Here is a 17508-nt window from a genome sequence, read left to right as displayed (position 1 = left end):
TAAATTAAACTTGATTTAATTAATAATTATTCAAATAGTATTATATGTACTATTTCACAAGTTTATTCGCTTCTTATTTGAAAATTATAAAATATATGGACTAATTTGAAACTAGTTTTTCTTTTTGTGCTTGTCAGTAATGCTGTCTAAATATTTTAGGAACCAAATCTGTCTTTTTTTTAGAGTTAAAATTTTGGTGATTTAAAACAGGGACCTACTCTAAATGTGTTATGCAAGTGCAGGGACTTGCAATGCACTATTCAAAGTGCAAGAATTTAAATTTAAAATGATAAAAGTGCAGGGATTTAAAATTTAAAATGATAAAAGGGCAGGGACTTCTTTATGGATTATCTCTTTTAAGATCTCATTATTTCTCCCTATTTTAAATATTAGATAATTGAATCCTCCATATAAGGAAATTTTAATAACATAACTAATTTATCATAAAAAAACAGTAAATTTTAAAATTCAAAGTAAATATAGCAATCTTAACTTAATCATAGAGAAGTGATAGTAAAATTCTCATAGTGGATGTACATGCGACGTAGGCGCTCCATCCCACTAGATTTTACTCCGACCGGATAGCTCATGCTTCATTTGATCCCTCAATACCCTCCTCAATAACTTGTTGGAAGCAGTTCGAGGGAACTCGGTAACAATTTTAACAAAACTCACCTGAAAACAATCATTTACTAACAGATATATTAACGGTCCATGATGCGTAAAACGCAAGAAAAAGGTCTAACCTTAAATAGCGGATTAAGGTTTGTTTGTATGGCTTTGGAGAACTTCACTTTAAACTTGTCTGGTTCACCATTATAACCTTTCTTTACAACTACAAATATTACCAAGAGCTCTGGACCGCCATCACCTGGCGCTACGCTAATTGCAGCAGTTTCCATGATGCTTTCATCAGCCCGATCACATACACGCTCAATTTCGATAGAACTTGTCTGCATTGCAAGACATTCCAAATTTTATACTTCTTAAACTTAGGCAAAACATATAAAACTAAATGAAAATGATTGGCCCACTAGACAAAGCGGTGTGCAAAAACACAACCAAATGGTTTGGTTGGTTAGACACTATAAAAACTCGACTTTCAAGTTTAGTTCGATTTTAAAAGTAAAAAATGACAGTTTAGTTTAGTTACAAACCAAACAGATAAAAACCAAGGCGAATCAAACTATCAACTGAACCGACCAGTTTGGTTTGAAATCAGTTTTGCTTAGAAAAAAAAAATACTAAAACTCGAAGCAAATGAGATACCTTAATGCCACCAAGATTCATGGTGTCATCAGCTCTGCCTTGCACAATGAAATAGTCTCCAACTGTCCTCTTAACAATGTCTCCATGTCTCCTAAGGCTCTGCAAAATTTGAGAAAGAACAACTTTAGTGTTCTTGAGTGAAGTAGATATAATATTCAATTTTAGAATTATAATTTCTATAAATGCAGAATGCGAGTTGAACTGTCCACTAACTCCAGATGAGAATAATTCGGGCTAAAAAAATTCACATTTTATAATATTCCAAGTTTTCTATTGTTCGGTTGAAGATAAAATTGATGAAAAATGATAAAAATATAATATTCATTTTCTTTCCCCACAAAAATATTTCCAAACATAGGATTGAGTTGAGGATGAGAAACGTAAGCGTACCATTCCTTTGAATGTTGGCATTCCCTTGAAGTAAACTTGATAATGATCAGCATTAAGCAATCTTTCACTTGCTCCTAGGTATAGCGGAAACAAACCTACTTCACCGACACAAGGTTCACCATCCGGCTGCCACATAGATACATATTTTAATCAAAATAAAATTCAGTTGTTCGATGGATCGATTAGATCAAAATGAAAATGGTTTAACAGTGTATGGAATGAGAAGTAAAGAGTTGTTACATAAGGAACTCCATTGTCATCAAGGATGACAAAGCCTGTTGTCATTGACGCGGTGCTGAATGCACCAAAGGCTTGTGGCTGCAGCCGAGATCCTTGGATATACGATGATGCGAGCTCAGTGCCTCCACAGCATTCAATAATAGGCTTGTAATCAGCTCTTGAAGACAGCCAAAGGTCGTCGTCAACATTCGACGCTTCCCCAGTTGAACAAAAGGTTCTGTGATTAAAAGAAATTCTCAAGTCTTGTTTCTGGAAAATTTTAGACTTCAATGTTCAAGAATAAGGCTACCTTATCTTTTTCCAGTCTAGCCCTTTCATACAGTTGGTACTCTTCCAAGCTTTTACCAGACTCGGCACTGTACCCAAAATAGTAACTCCAGCATCCTGAACAAAGTATAAAAAGGATTAGGCTTAATGGTTCAAAAAATTTAAACTTTTTCACCTTTTATAATTCCTATTGAAACTTTAAAATTCAATAATTTTAGCTCAATTTAAAAGATAACTATTAAATTTAGAACAATTTCACTAATTGGTCAAATTCACATGTGTTTTACCATTTTAATGATGAATTAGAAATATATATATAACCACTATTCAAAACTTTCATATAATTTTCGTAGGCCAAAGGATTATGTTAAGGCTGTGGTAGACCTGCAAAGGATAGTGTTTAAACAACAAAATGTAATATGCAGTACAGTCAACAACTTTATTATTAAAGCATAAATTTATGAAATAATATCTTTCTATTTCTATTTCTTTATATTTTCCTTTTGTTTTTCGATCTGCCTCGGAAAAGTCAAGCGAAATACTCCGCTGCCAATACCAAAGTGGAAGTGGATCTAATGAAATGAGTAATAGCTATGAGTTTTTCATGAGTTTTCATTGAAAATATCTCATCAAAATTGAAGTTCCTGAAGTTTAATCCATTATATTTTGTTTCAAGTAGGAATGTGCAAAAATCGAATCAAATCGAATAACCGAACCAAACCGACAAATTTTGGTTTGGTTCTATTGAAAATAAAAAAACAATCAGTTCATTTTTATGTAAATCGAACCAAAAAGTCAACCAAACTGACTAGTTTCAAGTATGTTACTACCACTTTACGGAAAGCAATAGCTTCATGTTGAAGCAAGCGTAATTTGATGTCATGAACTAGACTGAGTTTAACTGCAGCAAAATACTAGAAAGTGGTGATGTTACCTGAACAAATTTTCCAAACTGACGGCCGAGAGGAGATCCGTGAAAGAGAGCAAGAGTAGCACCAGTTAGGAAGCAGGAGTAAAGTAAAATTGGTCCCATCACCCATCCCAAATTTGTTGGCCAGCAGTAAACATCATCAACTTGAACATCAATGTGAGCCCACGCATCACTAGCACAACGGATTGGTGAAAGTTGTGTCCATAAAATGGCTTTTGGTTCTCCTGATTCGTATCAAATATACATCAGAAAATTACTTGTTGACTGGAAATTACTGAACTCTATCAAAATAATCTTTCTTTTACCTGTGGTTCCAGAAGAAAATAGTATATTAGTTGTAGAATCTGCTGATTGATAGACAGGAGAAAACTGACTAGGTCTGCAGAGAAAGACTGATCATCAAGTTGGAAACTAGGTATCATACAGTTGGAAACAAGATTAAAAAGGCTGCATTGTCGATATATGTTGCACGGAAACAAAAATGCAGGAACACAGGAATGCTGACACGTGAAACAGCCAAACAATTTTTTATAAAAAAAATCGTTATAAATATACAATTTGTAGTCTTAGAAGCGTTTACGGACAAAAAAAATGAAATGCGGAAACGAAGGACTCGATAAATTTTTGTGCAACATAGTTATCTACTGTAATATAATAGTAACGGTAATATTTTACATACCACTGGAAAATCACAGTTCAGTCATTACCTTGTTAGGTGATTAACAGTGGAAAGAAAATCTTTCCAAGTTAAATCCTGCTGTCTTAACTGAATGCCTACTTCGCTCCCACTCACCGGGAGCACAATGGCTTTACGCGGAGCAGCTTCTGCAACACGACTGCAGAAGACAGCAAAAGGAGATGGTCAACAGAAAACAAATTACTAGAATACAAGTCTATATTGCACAGAAATAGAAATGTTAAAACGGGAGATACTAAAATGGATATGGTGAAACGACATTTTTACAAGCAAAGGATATGAATATAATTTTTCGGAGTTATAGAAGCATCTCCAAAAAACGGAAATGAAACGCGAAACGCACTACTCGACAAATTTCCGTAAAACATAAGCACATATAGCAACTTGGATGCTTCAAAAATGGCTTCCACAATCAAAAGACGGATCTTTTGATTCAACACTTGGTGCCCAATTGCCCCAATCCTAAAGTGTAAATATAAGACCCTCTTTAACTTGCGATGAATAATAGCATTTAAAAGCATTAACAATGCTTATGCATGTCTCATGTCTGAACAACAAAAAGTAATGCACAATCAATCAAGGGTTTAGATACAAGCTAGCAAGATTTGCATAGCACAAATATATGGTCTAAATCACGTCATTCATCCATGAAAAACTTGGAAGTTGAAACATCAAAGAAAATTTTGCAAGTTCAAGCCTAGAGAATCAGTTAAATTATGAGTTGTCATAGCATATTGACATTCAGGGTCTCAATGATGATGAGTTTAATATTATTACAAGAATTCCCTGCAATTTAACACCATCTGTGATGAACTCAATGAAAGAAATAGAGTGAGAAAAAACTTGACTCTCTACTCCAAATTTTAGTTATGGTATTTTAGTTTTCGAAATGAACTGATTGCTTATTTTTTGAGAGCAATGAGAGAAATTAAATTAAAAAGAAAGAGTGAGAAAATAAATTGATTATTAAATACTTATGTAAACTGTAAGAGATAAACAGTTGAAATTAAAGAGTCCATTAAATTTAAATTTTCATTCTTGATACGAAAGATGTTCTTTATTTTATAAATTATACTCTTTATTTTAGAGGGAAAAGTACCTGTATAAAGAAAATTTTCGACCACCTCTGACAATAAAGTCCTGCATACAGTAAGGTAACTATCACAGGGAGATAAATATAGCAATTTACATTTGTGGTCAACTGCATCATACTAAGTTAAACGCAAATGTGTATTTATTATAGTGCCTCTCTTTTTGAACTATATTGCACGAAAACAGAAAACATTGAAGAGCTAAACGATATATTTTGCAAGAATAGGATATAAATATATCGTTTGAAAGTTTAAAAAAGTGTTTCCAGACGCAGAAAAGAAAGGCCGAAGCTAGGTTTCGACAAGTTTATTTGCAATATATCCTTCCTATGAAAAAAAATCGATCAATTCAGGATCAAGACTAGACATTATTATCTGGCCAATCTGAGAAATCAAGATTATGTGATTGATCAAGTATGAAAGCATCATTTTACATATCACCTATCACGCTATCGCACTTTAACCAACTGAAGCCACTTAAGAGGTTCAGCAGAAGCTTAAAACTTAAACTCTGCTCTAAATACCTAGTCAAAACTAAAGGCAAAAGATGTACCCTCAACAAAAGTAGGCTCATAAACCAAACATTTAATGTGCTATAAAAGTTCAAATCCGTTGGCATTTCCACAGTTTTCATGCAGTACAAGTTATATGAAAGAATAATGTACCTGGGTAAAGATAGCTTTTGCATTGGCAATACGTAAACGAGTCGCAATCTCCTTTGCTGCAAAACTGTCAGCTATTGATACAACAACAAATCCAGCTAATATAATGGCTAAATATATAATGACTGCATTGACTGTCATTGGCATGTCAATCGCGATAGCATCACCCTTTCTAAATGTTGCAGCTAGTGCATTAGCCACCAACCTGCATTGTATACAGAATATATGGTTAAGACACTCTTCCACCACAATTTTACCAACTGTCAGATTTTTCATAATCATCCTTTTGAGAAAGTACAACATTATTCATAATCATGATAGAGGTGTGCAAAACTTAACCAAACTGAATAACTGAACCGAACTAAAAAATAAGGTACAGTTTGGTTTAATATTTACTTCAGTTCGGCTTTAAATATAAAAAAATTTCAGTTCACTTTTGATAAAAAAAAATGAAGCGGAAAAACCAACTAAAACGATTGGCTCGGTTATACAAAAAACAAAACTTTAACTCGGTTTGTTTTGAACCTAAAGCACACCCCTGATCATAATGATGCCAGGAACATGACAAATCACTAATCAGAAACCCAATTTCATCTCATTTGAACAGAATCCCTCATTATTCTTTTAGTTTTTCACAACTTGAAACAAAGATTTAAACAGAAACTATATGAGCACATGGAGTATTACATTACTTGTTCTCGAAGTTCTTTTAGAGTCATCTGATTTATACTGATATCATCACTTTCGTCTCCCCATACAATAGCCACACTGTCATCAGATTTTGTAGGGTGACTTGCAGGCTGCAAACAGCATTCAGAAATGTTCAGAGCCGCACCCAGAAGCCATGTTCCCCCAATCTTTGATTTGTCACTGGTGTCCAGAATACACTTTGGAGCTTCATGAAATACAACTGAAAGCTCTTTCAGTACAACTGACCAATAAGCCTAAGAAATCGTTTACAATGCAAAAAAAGATTCAGTTGGAACTATAACTATCAAATAGTATCCTATGTTGCACGGAAACGAAAAACGTTAAATTACGAAATGTTGAAACGGGAAATGAATTTACAAGAATATGTTATAAATAAAAAATTTAGGAGTTTCAAAACGTTTATGGAAACGAAAATGGAACTCCAAAACATAGGACTCGACAACTTTCCATGCAACAGAGATAAAATCAAATGAAAATTACTATGGTTTAAGTTAAAAGGATACAGAAATAAGTGCAAACCTCAGGATGTTGAACAGTAAATTTCTGAAAGAGGCTAAAACTTGTTATGGGGTCCTTGTACAAAGCTCCTAAGAATTTTGGACCATAGACTTCCATCATGCGTCCTAAGTTGGTGCATTTTGCTTGAGGTCTGGCATATAGAGAACAAGAGAGTATTGAATCAGCTAGGCGATGATAAGACAAAGTTTCAAGTGATCAAATGAGTGTCCTATTACAATAAAAAAACATTAATCAAGCGAAGATTTGTCAACTTTTTATGCTTCATTTATCAATCAAAAGGTACATTGCACGAAAACTTCTTGAATCCTACATTTCCCCATTTCAGCATTTCGGATTTGTTTCTAAAAAACTATTTTGAAACTCCAAAACTCTCTATTCTAAAAAGTTTCATCTAAAATGATAACTAAAACTTGATTAATTATGAACAGCTAAACTCAACCCTTCAACTTCAACCATTATGTGTTTGACCAAACTAGCAATCACTATAAACTGTGCTCAATAACTTCTTTAAATAGGAAATTTGAAGCAACTAAAACAAACACAAAAAAAATACACAAATATAGAAACCGAACTAAAAAAAGATGCAATCTTTACACTCCCAAAATAGTGCTAATTTGAGTTGAAGCCAATTCAAAGAAACAAACAAACCAATGAGTTACAGAAATACAAACAAAGAGAAGCAGAGAGAGAGAGATTACAGAGAAGGAAACCAATAGAGAGGAGGACCATGAAGAGTGGAATCCCAGTGAGCATAGACAGAGTAATAAAGGAGTTGGTGTAGTCCATGTGGGTGCCATGGCTTTAGTATTTTCTTTTGCACTATATTTTGCCAAACCAATTTGGGGTCTGATCCTTTGGATGATAGATCAATAGTTTGATTAAGAATTTTGTGGAATTGTTTGGCTTGTTGAATGGAAAAATCAGCAGCATGCAGTATATCATCCACTCCTACTTCACCAATGCTTTTCTCATACATTTTGCTTCTTATCATTCTTTTTTTTAATTTATTTCTCTTTTTATTTTCTTCTTGTTGTTGTTATGGTTTGGTGAGTTTATACTTTGTAGTTAGGTGATGAAGGAGAAGAGTGTGGTAGGTGAGTAACTTATGCCAACCCAAACCTCAACTAATAACACTCTTTACTTGTTTATGCATAATCATTCTCACAGTTTTCCTTGGAGAGCTTAAGGATCAATTGTTATTATTGGCTTAATTTCATAAGAAAATCACCATCTCATTTTTCTTGGGGCGAATGTTGTAAAAAGGTCAAATCTTTCACAAAAGTCCTGAACTTTCAATTTTGTCGATTTTGGCCAAAAACTGATTATTTGGTTTCACAAAAGTCATGACTTTTCATTTGTCGATTTTGGCCAAAAATGGATTATTTGGTTTCACAAAAGTCCAGACCTTTCAATATTTGGCATGCCACATAGGCGTCACATAGGCTCCACATAGGCAAATTGAAATCAAATTGAGAGTTGGCCACAATTGAAACCAAATAATTTATTTTTGGTCAAAATCGACAAAATTGAAAAATTAAAACTTTTGTAAAACTTTTATAAAAGGTTTGGCCTTTTTAACACATTTGGCCTTTTTTTAAAGGCTTAATCCATCTACTAGAGGTTCTATACTTTATATATTTTTTTTAGAGGTTTTGTACTTTATATATTTTTTTTAGAGGTTTTTATATTTTACTTTTGCCGTTTAAGGTTCTTAAACATCTACAAAAATACCTATTATATATAAAAGTTTTATTTTATTTTAGGTTAAAATTTTACATAACCACAATCTCTTTTCTCTCTCTTCTTTCTCTTTCTCTCAAAATTCTTTCTTCTTTTTTTTTTACCGTTTGATTTTCCGTTCGTCTCTTCCGGTTGCCTTTTTGTTCGTCTCTTCTATTACCGCTTCCGTTCTTCTACTTCCGATGGATTTCTCGTATTTTCTTATCGTTTTTCCGTTCGTCTATTCCGTTCGCGCTATGAATTTCTCGACATCATTTTTAGATTTTTTTTTTAATTTTTTATGATGATTTAAAAATTTAATAAAAAAATTATTGTATATCTATAATTTTTTATTCATAAAATTGTTTTATTATTTATATAATTATTTTATCTTTTTTTTATTGATAGATTTATTTATTTATTTTAATGCTACTGATTTTGTAAATAACAAACTGATTTATAATATATTTGTAGTGTTTTTATAATGGCTAATCCCCTTAAAAACCCCTCACCTTTTAATTTCCTTTCATTTGCACCCTCACCTTTCAAAATCCTCAATTTTACCCTAATTTTCACCTTTCACTTTCAATTACACCCTTAAATATTAAATTGACCTATTTTTACTGCAAAAAGTTCAAATTAATACTTTATATTTCAACAAATATTATAAATAGTATCTAATTTAATTAATTTTATGGAATTAAAACGGTAAAATTAAATAAAAGTGAATGTGAAATTTAGTAATTTTTGAAATATTTTTTAGAGAAAATGCTTTTATTGTTGAAATTTTAACATTTAGTACTATTTAGAAAATGAGTAAAAATAAAAAATATTGATTCGAAATTTTTTGAGTGAAAAAAGATCAATTTAATATTTCGAGGGTGCAATTGAAAGTGAAAGGTGGTAATTAGAGTAAAATTGAGGATTTTGAAAGGTGAGGGTGCAAACGAAAGGGGGTTGAAAGGTGAGGGGATTTTTAGAGGATTAGCCTTTTATAATCTAAGTCTTCAACTTCAAGCATTCTGACTCCCCACGTCTTTAGTCTTCTACATGCTTCTATGACCCTTGTTTCTTATAACAACCCTTGCACGGTTTGCTCAGTTCAAAAAAATTAAAAAAACACATTAAAATTAATTTAAAATTAAATTAAATTTAATATAATCAATTAACTATATTAATGCTGAATTATATAAATATATTTAGTAGATAATTAAAATATTTATTTTTAAAAATAAACAATCAATATTTTTGGTTCCAAAAAAATATTAAACCGGCCTGAAATTGGTTTGGTCTCTTTCCATTTCTGGTCCGGTTTTGACCCGATTTAGAATTGGATCGTTTTTGGGACAAATTTGACCCATACGATTCTAAAACGGTTTACAACTTATTCGGACCCGTGGTTATTTCTATATGTAGATTTAAGTATAAATATTAGGAAAGCAATTATAATCTTATTTGGGTTAAATATTGTGCGTCTTTATTTAATTGTTTACAGTTATTATTTACTACTAAAATCTAAAATTGGAACATATTGATACCATTTACTCAATAGGATTATTTTGTTTATAAAATTGTTCTATTATTCATATAATTATTTATTTTGTTTTCTCTTATTCATAGATTTGTTTATTGCTACTGATTTTGTAAAAAACAAATTGATTTATGGTGCATTTGTAGTAATTTTATAATATATTTACGTTTTAGTGTATTTTTGGTGTATTTATAGTGTATTTTTGCCCTTTTTTTAGTATATCTATGGTGCATTTACAGTGTTTATGGTGTATTTGCAGTGTTTATGGTGTATTTGCAGTGTTTCATGGTATAGACCATAAAAAACACTATAAAATGCCATAAATACACTATAAATACACTATATATACACTAATCACTATAAATACATCATAAAAACACTATTATTACACTATAAAAAAATAAAAAAAATTCAGGAAAAAATCTAAAAAAAAAAAATTATTAAAAACTGAAATGTAGAGTTGTGCAATCGGTCAGTTCGGTCGACCAAACCGAAAAAACCGAAAACTGAAATTAAAAACCGAAAAAGGTATTTGTGAAATTAAAAGAAAAAAAGATATTTTTCGTAAATAAAAAAAAGTCAGAAAAGAAAAGTCAAAACTTGGCAAGTAAAGTTGTAAATAAGTTAACAAAACATGTATTTTAGGAAATTACCACTTTTTCAATTGTATAAAAAAATAAAATGATTTAAAAGAATAAAAAAATACCAAAATAAAGAAATAAACTTTTCTAAATAATTGATAATTGAGAGTTAGAAACAGCACTCTGCTTGTTGAAGCCAGTCAGAAAAATTTAAAAACAAAAAACAAACGCTTTTACTGCTTGAGCTAAGCCATCTGAACTAATTGTATGTTCTATTCAATTTCTTAATATCATTATCCTTTTGGAAAAAAAAAAAGCCATCTCAACTAATTCAGAGTTGCGAATTAGAAATCATTGATGAGGGTAAGTAATCTTGCCAACTGAAAAGAAGCCAATGCATAAATTAAACTCATATTTTGATAATCACTCGCATCCTCACTCTAGGAGCTGATGCTCAATTCAATGTGAACCCAACTAAAATTTTATTTTATTTTATTTTTAAAATTTAATCCAACGAAATTTACAATATTTTAAGATAAATCGAACCTATTTAGTTTTTCACTTCGATTTACATAAAAATTAAATGAAAATTCTTTAACTTCTAAATCCAAGCGGAACCAAATTTATTGGTCGAGTTCAGTTATTCAGTTTGGTTAGATTTTTGCATAACCTGCAAGGCACAAAGAAAGAAAGCATTACTTAACCTATGCCAACATTTGGCTTGTTCACAATACATCTTAGGTAAGCATATGAATGACTCTGTTGGAGCTCAACTTGTATGTAGTTTGATCAGATAGAATACATAATATGTACAAATTAATCTGCTAACCCGACGCATCAAATTCACTTGGCGAATCGCATAGTCCATTCTGCAGTTAGTTCATCATGCTTTGCTCTATCTGACAGATACAAGCAAGCGATGCCAGGCATAAGAGGATTGTCTGCAACATATCCACACACATTTACTAAAATATGTTAGTTGCCATTTTTCACCAAAATAAATCAACATCCTCGAGGTTTTAAGACATGGAAACATAAACATTTAAGAACTTCAGCTTATTTTAAAGGCCTAATGGCTCTGAAAATTCAAATGTTTACTGCTTTTTAGCAATACTATCCAAAACATGTACTTTCATCAATTACAGTTGATTTAAAGGATTTTATTTTAATTTTAAAACTCCTCCCAATTGAATAAATTGAGTCTGATTTTGTTGCTCAAATAGCAAAAGACAAATACAAGAAAAGATAATCATTGATCCGTCGGCATGTGAATAAAATCATGTTCAATTGATTTAATTGGCGAATTGGGATATAATTGAAATAAAATATGTCATATCAAGCTATAATTGATAAAACTAAAAATATTAGATTAGGATAAATAAAAGCAGTAAATGTTTAAATTTTGCTGGATCACTATGCCTATATAAAAAGATTGAAAATATTACGAGGATCGGGATGGGTGAAAATTGATCTGATTGCAATTAGAACTTTCGTAATTGTAAGCGCTGGACTCCAACCATCCTTCAAGATATCCAAATTAAGGTTGCCACCAGAATCAACATTACAGTGGAAGATACGAGTTTTGAATACTGCCTGTAAAGCAACCATACAATCAAAAGAATGGACAAAGAACGTCAAAGCATCAAACATTCATTATTAGCCATAAGCACTAATATAAATACAAGCAATTATGTGCATGTATTGGAAGTGTTCCTTGAAATTTCCATAGAATTAAGTTGTTGTAAATATATATTCAGGGTCGGAACTCCTGAAAATCAAATCTGTCAAACCTGCGAAACCATGCACCTAAATGCGAGGGATGATCGATCACAGTGTCTATAGTATCTTAGAATTCCTGTAAACATTTGGCATTTACTAAGTTCGGCTGCATTGTGTTATGCGTTTTTCCTATTTCATTAGTTTGCTAGAAAAACAAGCTGTTTATTATCATGCAAACCCAGATATTATTTTCGTAGGTAGGAGTGCATTTGATTCGAAATGAACCATTATTTTAAATTATTTCAAAATCAAATGGAGCCAAATTATCAAGTATTTAAAGGATTCCAAACAGAACCTAATTGTACTAGTCATTTTGGTTTATTTTGTCGATGGATTTTTTTGGTTTGATTCGAACCAAATGCACACTACCTACAGATAGTGCGGACCAAAGTTTGAATGTTTTTCAGTAATATAACATAACTTAATGTCCTAGCCTAGCAGCAGAAATAACCAAGTAAACATGATATTATATAGAAATGGCTTAAGTTGGAAGTAGCGTAACATACCTTTGGAGGTTTGAACGGATAATCAGTTGGAAATGTTATGTCAAGAAAAAATATACCGCCTTCATATGGTGTTCCTATACACAGGAACATTAAAATAATCCGTCAAAATTAGATACAGTCAGCTACACCTTGTGGTCAGTATCATAGTTAACTTGTACATGTAAAATCACCCATGCTTTATCCAAGAAAATAATGCACACCCTATAGGGAAGAAAAAGGATAAGAACAGAAATAGATCAAAGCAGTCTCAATTATACACACATACATGCAAGTTTATGATTGTGCATGTATAATGCCAACAGTTTCACAAGGTAAAAATACCCTACATGACATCTTTTCTACATACTCCGCATCAGCTCTAGCCATTTACTGGAGCAGAACTAACAATCTACAGTCGACTTAAGATTTTTACAAAATTATCAGGCTTCATGATTTAGATGAATAAAACAAATGCATTGGACTTGAATCAGAAAAAAAGATGCAAGTTTTAAGACTGGAGTTGTACTTATCTTATCTCCAACTAAATTTTGTCAGCCAAGCAACAAAAGTTGACATTAACAGGATTTTATAATCAACATAAATCATAATATGGCAGTAAATCTTTTAGCTATATTCTGGCATTGAAATAATCTTTCTCTCTCTCTCTCAGGATGTTAGGCTTAATTTACTTCAAACATGTATTACCTTAAATAATTTGGAAACAAAATGAGATAGTTTCAGTTTCAAATATCATTGCAAGATGCGTTCATCAGAAACATCCAATATGAAGTCTCCTCCCTTTTCACTTATAATCAATCAGATTACATATTAACCCTGGGATAATTTCCCCAACAGTTCAGTCAAAATTAAACAGGAAAAGAATGTGTTGACTCTAATGTTCTAGATAAAGTTTCTCACAAGTAAAAAAAAAGTCAAAAATTGTACTTTGTTTTTGGTTTAAATTAAGTCAAACAAGTGTGCAAGGGAAATTTATCATCATGTAGATATAGTTGAAAGCTAGGTAACACGGACACGGGACACTTGGACATGGCCAAATGGTATTGTTTTAAGATTTCCTGTATAAAAACGAAGTTTTGTGCCCGTAACGCCAAGTTTCCGACACGTTTCTAAAACGGGAAAATTTGATTGAATGAATGAAAATGAACAAGCAATGATAGAGCTAAGAGCCTAAGACTAAACAATAAGAGTAAAAAGAATAACAGGCAATAAAGAAGACTTAAAAAGTAGAAGATTAAGCAGAAAGACAATGGGTACCTGCAGGGCCAATAATGGTGGCGACCCAGTGATAAAGATTATCACCCTTAGGACCAGCAGAGCAATCAGGAGGTGGATCATTGTTGAGTTCCCCCATTTCCCTCTGAATCCTCTTCCCTGATGTTGACACCGAACTCGGCGACACCCACGAACTTGAGGCTGCTGTTGCAGCTGATCCTCCTCCTCCTCCTCCTCCTCCTCCTATATAAATCCCTGCACTATTGTTCATCTCCACCTACCACCAACTTCACTATTGTGCAAAGTCTCACACTTTTCACTTGCAACATGTAACCATTACAACACAGAATTAAGAAACCTCCATTGAAAGAGAAGGGTGCAGTATAAAAGTAAGGTTTCTGATTTTTTGTTCTCACAGGCAAATTCACAAACACTTGGTGAGCATTATAATGTCAGCTTTAATTTAGCAAGCAACTATCTACAAGTGTTGCCCATAAAGGGTTGCTTTTTTCTACGGGGAATCTTTGATGAAGGGAGACAAATGGATTGCAATTGCCAAGAAAAAGTATAATTGGCCCCTGGAATTTCCAACTTTATTCTATTGGGTCCTTATTACTTAATGGTGTAATGAGCCCTCCAACTATTATTATTTTTTGAGAAAATTACACCAAATCACTCAAAATCTCAAAACTTTACGTTAGTGACCCAGCTTTTCATTTTTTGCAAAAATCTTTCAATTTTTAAAATAAATTTCCCTGCCTACCTTTTATTAGTTGTCATTCCCATTTTATCCCTATACTCTATTTGTACTATTTTGTGTCTATTACACAATAATTTCTCCCCTATCCAGCTCAATTGTCGGAAATTTTTAAATCGCTAACCTAAGTATCGAATTCATTCCTTACTAGTCCTTACTGTCTTCCTTTATATAGTAGGTCCCACTTTTTATCAGCTTGTATGAAAAATGTGTCTCCCCAAGGCTGACGTGGAAGTCCCTCGAGCATCGCGCCCAGGCTTTTACCGTGCATCCAATTGCACACACCATTACTGCTCTCAGTCACCTACAAAGAGTTTTAGCTGGATATTGGCACTTGTAGCCAACTTAAATAAATTATTTAAATTAGTTTTTATTAAATTGATCATAAATTTAAATTTAATTTAGTCTAGTTAAATTAATGTCAATATAAATTTAATAAAATTCAATATAAACTAAATATCAACTTATTAAATTTATTATAATTCTAATATTAACTTTAGTCTAACTAAATTTATTTATTAAAAATTTACACTATCAAAATTAGTATTTCAATTTGACAAATAAAATATTAATAAATTGAAATCTAAACTTTCTTACGGTGGTCTATATAAACTTAATGTAAATTTAACATTAATTTATTAAAAATTTATTAAAAATAAATTTATAAAGCGACAAATAAATTGATAATTTTTTGAAAGTAAACTTTTAAAAGTTTTCCGCAGTGATCGGTATAAATTTAATAAACTATGAACCTAATGTAAACTTAATATCAGCTTCATTTAAATTTAATATCAAATAAATGTAAACTAATTTAGAATAAGTTAAGAAGAGCAAGATCAATTATAACATACATAACAAATTGTTAGTGTGCTTTAAATTTAATGCAGATTTAATATATATTTAAAATAAATAAATTAAGATTAAATTCAATGAAAATTGTATACACACATAAAAATGCAAATTGAATATCTCTTTTAAATAAAATATATTTGATAGTCTATAAAACTAAAAATTAACCTGATATCAACCTAAATCAATTGAACTATTTTAATTTATTTTATTACAAAATTTATCTTACTTCTCTTTATAATTTTATATGATATTTTATATAGAGAAAATTTTGAGATATAGTCTATTATAAGAACTGAATAACAGTTTTTAAGTGAAATGTAATTGGCAATCTATAAAACTGAAAATCAACCTGATATGAACCGGATGTGAACTTATATCAACTGAATTAGTTTAATTTAATTTTTAATAAAAATTATCTTACTGCTCTTTACAATATTAAATGATATTTTATATAGAGAGAATTTTGAAATTTAGTGTAATAAAAAAATTAAATATCCCTTTCAAATATATCGTATTTGACAGTTTATAAAACCGAAAATCACCCTGATGTGAACCTGATGTGAACTTATATCAACTGAACTAGTTTAATTCATTTTTTTATAAAATTTATCTTATTATTATTTACAATCTAAATTGACATTTTATATAGATAAAATTTTAAATTTTAGTGTAATATATAAATTGAACATCTCTTTTAAATGAAATTTATTTAATAGTCTATAGAACTAAAAATAAACCTGATGTGAATCTATATCAACTGAACTATCTTAATTTATTTATTTTTATAAAATTTGTCTTAATTCTTTTTACAGTCTTATTTGATATTTTATATAGAGAGAATTTTAAGATATAGTCTATTATAAGAATTTAATAAATGTTTTTAAGTGAAATGCAATTCACAACCTATAAAACTCGACGTCAACTCAATGTAAATGTAATGTAAATCCGAAGTAGTTTTTTATTAAATTATTTTAATTTTGAAATGCAACTTAATATCAACGCAATGTAAAATTAATATCAACTTAACGTCGACTCAATGTCAACTCAATATAAACCTAATGTCAACTCAATGTAAATTTAATGTAAACTATATGTCAACTCAATGTAAACTACTTGTCAATCCAAAATAATATTTTAGTAAATTATAAAAAATTTAAAAATTAATTTAATATCAATTAAATTATTTTTTTAATATTAAAAATAAAGTAATAGAATATTAAAAGTAAATTATCTAAGATTTTTCGCGGTGATTAGTGTAAATTTAATGTCAACTTAATAACGACTCAATGTCAACTCAATAAAAACTTAATATAAAATAAATGTCAATCCAAAGTAAATTTCTTTAGTAAATTATTATAATTTTAAAAATTAACTTAATATTGACTCAACGTCGATTTAATATCTACTCAATGACGACTCAATGTCAACTCAATGTACATCTAATGTCAATTCAATAAACTTAATGCCAATTCAATATAAACTTAATTTTTATTAATTAATTGTATATTTAAAATTAATTTATTTTAATAAAATTAGTTTGTTAAAAATTACACAATAAAAATAAATTTACAAAATATAATATAAATTAGAAATTAGACGAAGGCAAATAAAATATAAACTTTAAATAAATTTAATATAATATAAAAAATGTTAATTTTAAATAAATTAATCTAAAATAAAATTACTTTTAAATTAATTAAAGAACTCTGGAGCAAATGATTTTTTTATATAATTTGGCTAAAATATTATACTTATCTGAACAAGAATAATATAATGATGTATAAAAGAGAAAAC

General features: G+C 30.4%; 2 protein-coding genes across 3 annotated transcripts; both read right to left on the bottom strand.

Annotated features, from left to right (window-relative positions):
* Positions 1-411: 411 nt before the first annotated feature.
* Positions 412-7963, bottom strand: LOC126670729 (probable CoA ligase CCL12). 2 transcript variants are annotated; one of them, XM_050364546.2, is made up of 14 exons: positions 7476-7963; positions 6778-6907; positions 6235-6491; positions 5551-5752; positions 4894-4934; positions 3805-3933; positions 3403-3476; positions 3101-3321; positions 2189-2283; positions 1900-2116; positions 1660-1785; positions 1270-1368; positions 747-953; positions 412-675 (listed from the first exon to the last, which is right to left on the bottom strand). In XM_050364546.2, exons 1-14 carry the CDS (start codon positions 7766-7768, stop codon positions 562-564), a joined length of 2205 nt encoding a protein of 734 aa, XP_050220503.1. In that variant the 5' UTR covers positions 7769-7963; the 3' UTR covers positions 412-561. The 2 variants fall into 2 exon arrangements, with proteins under 2 accessions (XP_050220503.1, XP_055960780.1); XM_056104805.1 differs by lacking the exon at positions 7476-7963 and having other exon boundaries at positions 6235-6457; positions 6778-6868.
* A 3212-nt stretch (positions 7964-11175) lies between these two features.
* LOC126670732 (constitutive photomorphogenesis protein 10) lies at positions 11176-14662 on the bottom strand. Its single transcript, XM_050364549.2, has 5 exons — positions 14148-14662; positions 12894-12967; positions 12054-12201; positions 11438-11549; positions 11176-11278 (listed from the first exon to the last, which is right to left on the bottom strand). Exons 1-4 carry the CDS (start codon positions 14374-14376, stop codon positions 11452-11454), a joined length of 549 nt encoding a protein of 182 aa, XP_050220506.1. The 5' UTR covers positions 14377-14662; the 3' UTR covers positions 11176-11278; positions 11438-11451.
* Between the last annotated feature and the right edge of the window lie 2846 nt (positions 14663-17508).

Source organism: Mercurialis annua, linkage group LG2, assembly GCF_937616625.2.
Source record: "Mercurialis annua linkage group LG2, ddMerAnnu1.2, whole genome shotgun sequence".
NCBI classification, from domain to species: domain Eukaryota; kingdom Viridiplantae; phylum Streptophyta; class Magnoliopsida; order Malpighiales; family Euphorbiaceae; genus Mercurialis; species Mercurialis annua.
This window is presented reverse-complemented; position numbering and strand designations above follow the sequence as displayed.